This window comes from Gouania willdenowi, chromosome 1 (assembly GCF_900634775.1).
Source record: "Gouania willdenowi chromosome 1, fGouWil2.1, whole genome shotgun sequence".
Classification (NCBI taxonomy): Eukaryota; Metazoa; Chordata; class Actinopteri; order Blenniiformes; family Gobiesocidae; genus Gouania; species Gouania willdenowi.
Window position 1 is genome coordinate 20,891,618 of NC_041044.1, and position 12,218 is coordinate 20,903,835.

The 12,218-nt window shown below is 41.3% G+C and overlaps 1 protein-coding gene across 6 annotated transcripts in view; it reads left to right on the forward strand.

Annotated features, from left to right (window-relative positions):
• inpp4b (inositol polyphosphate-4-phosphatase type II B) overlaps positions 1–12,218 on the forward strand; it is a 330,847-nt gene that overhangs the window by 230,100 nt on the left and 88,529 nt on the right. For all 6 annotated transcript variants that reach the window (XM_028466420.1, XM_028466336.1, XM_028466506.1 and 3 more), the window contains one exon: positions 6,309–6,420. In XM_028466420.1, the coding sequence (XP_028322221.1) occupies positions 6,309–6,420 (112 nt within the window). The remainder of the gene's footprint in view (positions 1–6,308; positions 6,421–12,218) is intronic.

Genomic DNA, 12,218 nt, shown 5'->3' on the forward strand with positions numbered 1-12,218 from the left:
GACCTTTTCATGTCCCGCGGGTTGGATCTGACGTACCTTACGGAGACATGGCAATGGGAGGATGAGTACTTTCATTTAAATGAGCTGTGCACTCCGGACTGCTCTGTGTTTGGAACTCCACGGCTCGCACGATGTGGAGGGGGATTGGCGCTTGTATACCGGGACGCTTTCAGCTGCAGACTGTTGGACATGAACACGTACAACTCCTTTGAACTCCAGATGTGTAAGGTTGGAAATGAACACTCTTTTTACTGTGTTTTAATCTACCAACCTACTGGTCTTACTCATTTATTTGTAGATTAATTCTTTGAGTTTATGTCATCTATTGCTAAGTTATAATCCTTAGTGATTTAAATCTCCATGTTGATAACTCCTCTTGTCCTATGGCAGCTGAGCTGATATCTCTTATGGATTCTTTTCACTTTGTGCAACATGTGTCAGGTCCAACACACACACAAAGTCATACTTTAGATTTGGTCTTTTCTTTTGGAGTAAAAATTGACCAACTAAGTATTGAAGATTTATAAATAAGCGACCACTGCTGCATTGTATTTAATCTGTCAATCACACTGGCAATGATTCCTTCCAATGTGAAAAAGCAGAGACGCATTCTTAATGAAGCAGCAATCAGTGGGTTTTCTGCCTCTTTTGACCCAACTACCTTTGCTAGTTGTGATGATGTTGACACTTTTATGATGAACTTCAATAGCCATTGTTTGACTGTTTTGGACACAGTAGCGATAGTTAAAAATACTCCAGACTCTAATAATAAACCTTGCCCATGGATGAGCAAAGCTATTTTTAGCTTTAGGAGATGCTGCTGGAAAGTGGAATGGTTGTGGAAAACCACTAAACTAAAGGTGCAAAGACTCCATTTCAAAGAAAAGGTAATGGAGCGAAAGGAAATAATAAAGTGCACCCGCTCTGCTTATTTCACTAATCTTGTTTTGCGAAATAAGAGAAACCCCAAGGTCTTGTTCAATACTATGGAAAATCTTGTTGCACTCTCACCGTTCCATGTGCCTGTACACACAGGATGACTGTAACATTTTTTTTTAAACTTTTTAGAAAACAAAGTACAAGACATTAGGGTCAGTATCACTCCTCCCTTGGTTAACTTGTGCACTGTCTCAGCCCCTGTGTGCTCAGGGTCCTCCTTCACTCCTGTCAGCCTACAGGATGTTAAGATTTAGTAGGAACGATGAAACCCTCATCGAGTCCTGTGGACACTGTTCCTACTTCTCTGCTCCTAAATGTTTTTGGCGTTATCGGTCCTTGGGTGGTAAAATGGATAAACCTCTCACTTTTATCTGGCTCGGTCCCCAGCTTCTTTAAACATGCTATAGTGAATCCCATTCTTAAAAAACATAGTCTTGATCCGGGGGAGCCTATTAACTATCGACTCATATCTAAGCTTCCCTTCATATCTAAAATCATGGAGAGAGTGGTGGCTAAACAGCTGACCGTATTCATGGAACAGCATGATTTTTATGACAAATATCAATCTCGTTTTAGGTCAATCTACTCCACTGAAATTGCTCATCTGAAAAATTCCAGTGACGTGATGATGGCTGCTGACTCTGGTCGATACACAGTTATGGTTTTACTTGAACTGACAGCTGCCTTTGACACTGTAGATCACAGTATACTGGTCGATCAGCTCAAATCCAAGATGGGGTTTTCTGGCGCTGTTCTCCAGTGGTTCACTTCTTATATAAATGGAAGAACTTTTAATGTTGCTATTAATAATGTTATGTCTAATATGTCTGTGCCGGTGCGAGCCCGTCCCTAAACGTACGGTACTGGCAAAGCATGATAAGAGGCAGGCAGCAGCTCTCTCTAACCACATCCACACATACACTTAGTAGTTAGTAGTACATAATTACTTACCTGTTTATCCGCTTCGTTTTACGCTCGGTTTTTCATCCATCCATCCATCCATCCATCCATCACAGTAGTCTTGGGTGCACACAAGGCCACCGTGTAAATCTTCCATAGCCATAGTTTAATAGTCCATAAAGTTTAAACAACTTACAATCTCCCATTTCACCATCCATCTATTAAAACCGAGCACCGCCCACATTTCCGGGTTTATCCATCACATGCGGGACATCGGCGTCTGACGTCATCGGTGACGTCAGCGCAAATAGTATTTTTCCGTGACAAAACTAATTTAATTAATCTTCCTGAGTGTGTCATGTTGGCAGATACAATGGGGATGGATTATTAATAAATGTCCCGATTTTTTCATATATGTTATGGTGGGAATGAATGGGTTTTTAGGAAGAAAACCCTGATTATGTTTTTTTTAATGAACAAGGGGGAGGAGCCAAGGGCTATAGAAGGGAGCCAGTCTCTGCTCTCCCTGTCAGTGTATGTCCTGTCTGGGTACAATGAAGGTAAGCCAGAAGGCCTCTGTTATTTTGTTGCATTTGCAGTTGTATATAATGTAAATATTTATTCTCTTTTTCTGTTTATTTGTCGAGCGCTCCTCTTCATCCTGGAGTTTTTTTGTTGTTGTTGTTCACTTTATGGAATAAAAGCACTAAAAACGTATATCCTGGCTATGCCATCATTTATTTAATCAGAACCACGTCACAATGTCCAACCTGTCGTGGAGTTGCCCAGGGCTCTGTTGTGGGGCCAGTTTTGTTTTTATTGTATCTGATGCCTCTTGATCTGTTGATCCCTGGTTTTAAAAATGTGTCTCATCATTTTTATGCTGATGATATCTAGTTGCACTGCTCCTTAATGACTCAGAGTTTCTTTTTATCTAAGTTCTTGGATTGTATTTCCTGTATTAAAAACTGGTTGTCATCAAATTATTTCCAGATAAATTGAAACAAAAATCCTCTGATTAAAAACTCCCTTGGTGATCTCGGCTTATCTGTGAAAACCAGCCTCAAAAACCTTGGGGTTGTGTTTGATCAAGCAATGTCTTGCCGTCAACTGACTAAAAACTGTTTTTACCACTTGAGAAATACCTCTAAAGTGAAGCATTTGTTATCAAAATCAGATCTCGAAATGGTCATACACTAATATATATCATCCCACATTGACTATTGTAATTCTGTTTTCACTTGTTTTAATAAGTCGACCCTAAACAGACTCCAGATTGTACAAAATGCTGCTGCCAGACTTTTGACCGGTGCTCCCAGAACGTCCCACATTACCCCCATTCTTTCTACTCTGCACTGGCTTCCAGTCAAGTTTTGCATAGAGTATAAAATCTTATTTCTTACTTTCCTAGCATTACATGGTCAAGCCACTCAATATATCTCGGACTTGTTGTGCCCCTATACTTCAGGGCGCAGCCTTCGGTCTTCAGGCCAGGGTCTCCTAAAGATCCCAAAAACTAAATTTAAAACCCAAGGACACCTGGCGTTCCAGGCTGTGGCTTCCAGACTCTGGAATAACCTGCACCAGTCTCTCAGGGAGCTCAACTGTGTAGACACTTTTAAGAAACTGTTGAAGACTTTGCTTTTCAGAAAAGCTTTTAGTTAACTGGATTAAAAAAAAATATTATCCTTTAACGATGTTGCTCCTTTGATGCAAATGCACCCATGTTTTATTATTATGATGTTGCACCTGTATTAATGAATTTATCCACAGCTCTGTACAGCACTTTGTGATGTTATCTACAAAAACCAAAATTACTTACTTACTTACTTTATTATGGTTTAGTTGGTGGTGGTTTGGTTTGGTGTATGATTTAGTGCATTGTGGCCAACTGTAGCCAATTTTCTGTGACTAGTTTCCAGAGCCATTTAGCGACTATTTTTTCAAAATATGACTATAGCGACAATTCTTGCGACTTTTTCCAGTGTTTTATTATTCTTATAAAATGTATTTTACCAGGAACCACAATGAAAATCTCTTTCACAAGTGTGTCCTGCGGACTTGTTGGACATAGTTATTGCCTAATTCTGCACAATGAAGAAATACTGCTCACTCTGAAATTTTAACCTGCAGACCAAAAACATTAACCGTGCACCTGAAAATCCACGATAGGAGGATTATTACGTACATTTTTTTTTTCATATTGAGTATATTTGTAGCTCTAAACATATTTTGAGTGTTTTTACACTTTACATTTAACAGCTCCTACAAAGTGATTCTCTCTGCTACAGTGGTCATTAAGTTGGCTACATGCACAGCTACACATAGCCACTGTCTGTGCCTCTCCCTCTTTCTCTCTGTGCTCGGCTCCTCAGATCTACAAAGGCTGTCGCACTTATTTCACAGGCAGTTGTGCGGTAACTGTCAGCTTTACGTGCACGTTTTCACGTTGGAAATGAGGAAAGCAAAGCCTTTTGATGGTGGGGTGTCAGGGGTGGGGAGTGATGTGAGATCTGCGCAGTCGTGGCAGGTACTTCTTGCCTTTTGGCACAGTGGTTGCACTTTATTGTGAATAATTACGAATAAATGTAATTTATGAAATATTGTTTTGAATCTGTGAAAATAAGATCAGGGGTGAAGCTTTGGAAATGGTGCACAATTGCACTGTGCTGCATCTGATTTTTAGGGAAACGCCCAATTTCCACCACATCCGTAACTGCTCCTAAACTGCTCCGATAACCGCAGCACAGCTGATTGAATTCCATTAAAGTCAATGTGCCAAGCACTTTTAAAATCATATTTCACATATAAATATTGTAGTTATTGATGGTTAAATCACAATCTGGCGCCGTAATCAAAACCCAGTGCGAAGCTGTGCTTTAGGTCATGGAAATAAAGGCCATATTATTGAAGATGAGAAACTACCTAACAAACACTGAAAATTCTGAAAACTTTAAACTTCAAACTATATCTTTCCGCTGCACATCAAGTTATGGAGTTTCTTGTTTTTATTGCACTTAGACTAGAAATGTGTAGAACTGTAACTCTACTGTAGAACAGTGGGAGTGTAGGGATTTATTTATTCCTATATGAGATTGTTGGAAAGGTTATGTCTTATTTAGATCACCAAATGTGCTGTATAGAAATGCTTCTACCCAGCTTGTAACTTTATGATGGCTGGCAATTCTACAAAGTAATACTCACTGTATACTGTATAGCTCAAAGGCACACTATCTGTCTGAAACAATATCCACTCTGTTTCAATGGAGAGTTTCATTAGTGGATTGCTGGCCACTGTACCCCTTGTTGTTTGGCTTGGGAGGACTATCAAAGAATGATGCATGCTAATATCCATTTCCCGATTATGTGCCGGACGCCGTCAGTACATGGCGTTTGTTCAAAGTCAGGGTGACTTTGCTTCACTGAGACTTAGTCCTCTGTTACTCTGAAAAAGATTTGAGGGGAGCAATAAGAGGAATGGAAAGGGAAGACAGGTGTCTGGCAAGAAACAATGATTAGATTTGTTTAAGCAGACGATGTTATTTTCTTTACTTTAGCACTGCCGCAAGACAATATGTGCTAACTGGAGCTCTCAAGTCCCTCTACAGGGATGGAGTTTTTATTTTGTCATTCTCCTTATGCTCTCACTCGTCCTTTTTGTTCCTTCATTGTGCTTGTTTGCTCCTCTCACTGTCTCTCCATCCTGTTCCTTGTCTCTCATTGGTGTGTTTACATTTACCTCTTTGCAAATGATTTAGATGGATTGTCCCTGAAAGCATTCTTTCTGCTTCTATCGCAACTTGTGCCTTTCTCTCAGTTCTTCTCAAACTCTGGCATGTCTACTCCCATTAGACGATTTCTCTTGGGATTTTTGATGTTTGATTTCTTTCTCCAGCTGGAGTGAAGCTGAGCAAATTAGGAACGTCTCTGTTAAGGTGATCTGACTTTTGCCAGCAAACCCCAGGGACAATTTTTCTTCATTTGGGAGCATCTGTCTGGCTGCCAATATTATAGATTTTCTATCAGCTCCTTCATCATGGTGCAATGGCTGGGAAAGTAATTGGTCAGACTGTTCTATATGAAAACTGTAGTATCACTTCTGTCTCCATCAAGGCACCCAGAGTGGGTCTTTAGATAGTCATTTGAATAGTTACAGGAAATATTCCATCTTTCAGCTTTCCATCACATGAAGGCTTTTCTTTATTCCTCATGCAAACTAAATTGGCATTGAATATGTCCATATCCTAATTCCACCTTTCATTTAAAGGTCGCTATGATTTCACAACCAGTTCAAGGCTTGAAATAACTTTTCTTGAGCGGGGGAAGGGGGTGCTTTAAGGGATTACTGTGTCTGAGGCCTTACAAAGGTAGCTTTATCAGGAAGAGATCTTATAACTGGGTAGATTTGTTGAGTATCTGATTATACAATTCAGCCAACTTTTAACACAGTTTTTCCGTTGTGCCTCCAGGTCGTCTGATGGTGTGTGTGCAGCAGGAACAATTGTGGTGAGTCGTTTGAAGATGGGGGAGATGGAGGAGGTGGATGTGGACAACATCGCCACTGATTTACCAGCACAAAAGGTGACCACCAAGATTAGATGAGATGTTTACCTCTTTGAATGAGAAAAGATAAACTTGAGTAAACCTTGATCAACCTATGTGTCAATTGAGAGAAGATCTGAAAGGAGAAATGACGGCTAAGCCTATAATCAATTTCAATCTCATAACGATTGCCATTATGGCCACTGTCAATCGCTCCTAATCTAATTTAATGTGTTCTGACAACTTCGTCTTTGAGTCACTCACATAACGAATGAATATTTTAGTAACATTTGGTGCCACCACCCGAGGAAAGAAGCTGTATCTACACACCTGATATTTTCCGTTTGCTAATCATTTAGATTTTTGGTGTTTCAATGTTTCTACTAGAAAAGCTGGTTTTGGTTCCGGCCTAGCCCCCTCAGTTCTCTTGGGCGCCGCTCTACAGGTTGAAACTATTATTGATCCCCGTCCTTAGTTTAAATAAAAAAAGTTCTTATTTATTTATCTATTTTTTTTTTTTTTTTTAATTAGCTTTTTTTTCCCATTTTCCCTTTCCTCTCAATTTTGTAATATCTATTTTGTACCTGTATGTATATATGTGTATATACACAAACAAAAATATAAACGCAACAGTTTTGTTTTTGCTCCCATTTTTTATGAGCTGAACTCAAAGCTCTAAAACATTTTCTATATACACAAAAGACCTATTTCTCACCAAATATTGTTCACAAATCTGTCTAAATCTGTGTTAGTGAGCACTTCTCCTTTGCAGAGATAATCCATTCCACCTCACAGGTGTGGCATATCAAGATGCTGATCAGACAGCATGATTATTGCACAGGTGTGCTCCAGGGTGGCCACAATACTGTAAAAGGCGACTAAAGATGTTCAGTTTAATCACACAGCACAATGCCACAGATGTTGCAAGTTCTGAGGGAGCGTGCAATTGACATGCTGACTGCAGAAATGTCCATCAGAGCTGTTGCCAGTGAAGTGAATGTTCATTTCTCTACCATAACCCGTCTCCAAAGGTGTTTCAGAGAATTTGGCAGTGCATCCAACTGGCCTCACAACCGCAGACCACGTGTAACCACACCAGCCCAGGACCTCAACATGCATGCAAGCATGTTCACCTCCATGATCTTCAGAGACCAGCCACAGAATTTCTGCACAAACTGTCAGAAACCGTCTCAGGGAAACTCATCTGCATGCTCGTCGTCCTCATCGCCCCAATAATGCAAAACTGCACATTTCAAGGTGGCCTTTTATTGTGGCCATTATCTCGCAATGGAGAAGTGCTCACTAACGAATATTTAGACAGATTTGTGAACAAAATTTGAGAGAAATAGGTCTTTTGTGTATATAGAAAATATTTTAGATCTTTGAGTTCAGCCAATGAAAAATGGGAGCAAAAAAAAGTATTTTTGTTCCTTTCCCCCACATATTTGTCTATTATTAACTTGTTATTGTCTCCTCCCCTCACCCTCTAATAGCACAATACCAATAGTCTAATTATTATAACATACACTCACACGTACACACACACACACACACTGACTGTATTATAATCTTAATGATTTGTAAATACTGTCTATGGTCTATGGCATTTTTTTGTGCTGTAAGTGGCAATAAATAATATTTATTTTTAAAAAAGCCAAAAAAAGAAAGCTGGTTTAAAACAACAAAGCCACTTTAGAAATGTTTGTCATCATAGAGGGGATTTTCTTCTTTTAAAATGTAGGGTAGTTGACTTGATGTGCTATTCATGTGCCGGGTTGTCTGTGCGTACGCGTGCATGTGTTTTTGTGTGTATTACTGTCTTATATAATTGACCAAGGGCTACTACATGGCTGAGTGCTTTCTGTCCTGCTTGTGCCTCTTGCTGGTGCATAGAGGTTTTCCTTTTAGGCTCCAAAGTGTCACTGAAAATCTGCCCATGTTGCCTTGATGAATGTGCTGCTGTGAGTGTGTTTTTCCTAGAATATATCTTCTTGTGCATGTCGTTTGTGGTGTGCAAGATAAAGGAAGGGTTTTGTCAAACATTAGGAAAGACTCCGGGCTCACCTGTGGGGGCAGATCTCAGTCAGTCAACCTGAGTTTGGATATCAGGATTATGAAATATGCCCATTCTTTTTCTCTTTGGAGGTGAAAGATGTACTTTTTTTTATCTTTTACTGTCACTGCTTTAGTGGCTGTTCATCAGTCTGATATACTGTATAGGGATAGGGACTCCAGTCACCTTTGATCTGATCTCTTTACATACTGTGCGGCTCATTGTTTGTACTTCTCATTATAACAGGGATGTCTTTGAAACATTTCCAAGCACCAAACGTTGATTCTATTTCTTCTTTTCAGTTTCTCTTTCAACTTTGAGACGTGAATATATGTGACTTATGTGCATAAAAGTGTTAGTTGGTGTTTTTAGTTAAGGTTCAACTTGTCCTGAGCTGATGGGTAAATAGCTCTTTAGATGAGGCACATCTTACATCCAGTGTGCAAGGGGGATTTTCAAGCTACAAATCAGATAATTTATAATATTAACTTATAATGTACACTGAATTCTAAAATGATATAGCCTACTAATACAATAAAGATACAAGCAAACTTCAGCATCTTTCAATGGAAACCTCTGCATTTATTTACTTATTTTATGACAAACAATGTTCTCTTTCATAACATTTGTTTTGATGTCTCACTATGGGATATACACCTCTGCGTCATATCTCAGAAGCCCTATCTCATTACACCAATCCTGTCTGGCTGGTGAAATGTATTCATCCGCCGTAGGTAGTCCTGCCTGCTATAAGTAGAGTGGGCGAGGAATACAGTGCCATTCAAAAAACGCTTCTCACTCAGAGCTATCTTGCGTCGCAGCAGCTGAACTGTCCACAGGTGGACCCTCTTTTGGATTCTGTCACTGCTGTTGTTATCCTTCTTGGTTTTTCTTTGACCACACCAGGTCGATCAGTGTTTTCCTTGCCTCCACGCTCAGGATTACACTACTTTTACGCCCTCCACAGCCGTCGAGAGCCAACCGCTGACACACCTATCATTGGCTCACCGCTTCACTCGATGCCGCACCACGGCTGTCAAGCACAGAATCCAACACACCAGTTGGCGGCTCGGTGACGACACCGCCCTCGCCACCAGGTCACCAGACGCTGGGTGTCTGCCCTCCATTAGCGGCTAGCAGCCATGTGCCAGGGCTAGCTAACCTCTTCTTCCTGCCTGCACACCAGCACAGAGGAGAAGATGGAGGGAAAGGCCTCACAGGTGTGGGAACAAAATATCGGGCCGGGACACACACCAGGTCTGCTCAGAGTGCCATACGCTAGCCTCTATGCAGAGGCGCTGCGAGGCAAAGAAAAAGGACGATGAGGCTCTGCGCCTCTGCCTTCCCAGGAAGTCCCCGATCCTGTCTCTGCCTGCTCTCCGCAAGGCGTTCCCGGCTCCTCAGGGCACACAGTTTAAGACCCCCACCGACCCCATACCATTAACTCTCATCCTGGAGGCTCAGCATTGGCCTGCCGTCACTGGTTGGCGGAGATTTAGCGGTTGCTGTGCGCTCACTCCTGGCAACTCCCGGGACTCGATCTTCCATCCTCACCCAGAGTGCTTGGCGCTATGGGCTTGGCCCCTGAGTGGCGTAACTGTCAGCCGTAGGACTCACACAGCGTCTGATTTCCACCATACAGAGGCTCCTCCACTAGGTCTTTGTACGACTGTAAGTGGAAAGTGATTGAGGATTTGTGTCACCGGATGGGACATATCCGCTCTCAGTGTTCTGTGGGAGTGATTTTGTCATTCCTGCAGGACACGATTAACAAACTTTCTCCACATTGAAAGTATATCTGGCAGCTATAGCTGCCTGTCACGTTGGCTTTGGGGATAAAACTGCAAGTCAGCATCCGCTGATCATTGTAAAAGGAGCATGCAGTCTTGTCCCTGTGTCCAGGCCGCTGGTGCCGCCGTGGGATTTGGCTTTATTTCTGGAGGGACTTAAACGTCCTTCTTTTGAACCACAAGGATGTGCAAACTTGAGGTTTTTGTCCCTGAAAGCACTGTTGCTGCTGCTGGCTTTAGCTTCAGCTAAGTGTGTTACTCATGGTGTGCTGTTCCCAGGCGATGGGAGCATGGTGCTGAAGGCTAACTGGCTGTTTGTGCCAAAGGTGTTGGGTTCGAGTTTGCCTATTGATCTCACGGCCTTCTCCGCGTCACAGGATGAGCAGCAACCTCCTTTGTTCTCCTGGGCTCTGTCCCATAAGGAGAAGCCTGTTACTAAGCACATTGGACGGTGGCGGCAATTGCTTTGACTTATACGAGTTTTGACTCGGTGTTTAGCCACATCCTGGGCCTTGTTCAGGAGAGTGTCTGTTCAGGATATTTGTGCGGTGGCAAATTGGTCCTCGCCCCGCACTTTTGACTGGTTTAACCGACTGGATGTCTCTGCTCCGTGTGTGGCACGGGTGGTTCTCCTTTCCTGATTGGTACAGTGCTTGCCCTGCGGGCTGGTGTAGCACGCAGTAAGCTTGTCTGTAATACGGGAGCTTCTGTATCCCGTAGTGAGACATCGAAACAAATGTTATGAAACGTTCTCTGAGTAATATGAGTGAGATGTCTCACCAGGCAGCCCTTCTTGCTGAATGAGCGAGATGAGGTTTCCTGTATTCCACACTCTATTTACAGTAGGCAGGACTACCTACGGCAGATGAATACATTTCACCAGCCAATCAGGATTGGCGTAATGAGATAGGGTTTCTGAGATATGACGCGGAGGCGTATGTGCAATAGTGAGACTCATCTCATCTCACTCATATTACTCAGAGAACCGGGGTTTTGAAAATAACCTATAGTTTCTTTAGATAGGTGTACTACTTTATATGCTAGCTATCTTTTAAAAAGTAATGTGTCAGTGTAATTAAAGAATTCAATCAAGCAACTAGCTTAATGTAACCAAAAAAAATGGAAATAAAACTGGAATTATATATTACACCAACTGTAGGAGATAAATGAATAATCTTTAGCAGACATATGAATGGATCTTTGGACTTTCACTGAAGTAAAGGTTTCCCTTATGGAAGCTGCAGCATAGTAATACCACTGATATTTGACCATTAACACCTGTTCATGCAATGTATTTCCATCACCTGCAATAAATGCACCATGACACTTTATTCATGGAATCTGATGTTTGTGTGAAGTACAAGTCCAATACACAAGAAAATGATTACAAAATGTATTGTGTGCCAAGTGTTTGTCTTGCAGCGGAGGAGACTGCAGTTAATTTCCCAGTTGGAGACTGAAGGTCATCCAGCATAAAACATTAGCCAAGTTAATGACCTGCTGTGGTGTCTCCTTGAATAAAGGATAAGCTGAATATACAATTCTACAAGATCAAAAGCCATATGCAGTTTAGTATAGCCATATTGTGTTAATTCAAACTTGGGAAAAAAAAATGAAGTTACTGTTTTTTTCCCTAATTAGCTTAAAGTTTGTTTTTGTTTTTTTTTTCACAAAGTCAAAGAGTATTTCATCGTAAATTCCCAAAACCCTGTCAGGATTTAATTCCGCAAGTAAAAAGATGCATCATGAGCACAAAAATCAGTCATGATGATTGGAGCATTTCCATCCAAGAATGTCTTCGATCAATGACAGTCGTGAAAACGGGTATCAGCTGTGGTTTCATCCATCAAAATTGTAATAAATCAATGAACTCACATCATATGGAGGAGTTGGTTGTCAGCGGGCAGCAGGATCATGTAATCTGTTATTGTTACTTCTCTCATGACATTCAGAGAGACACACTAGCAGAAGAGGCAGTCAATAATTGTTTATTC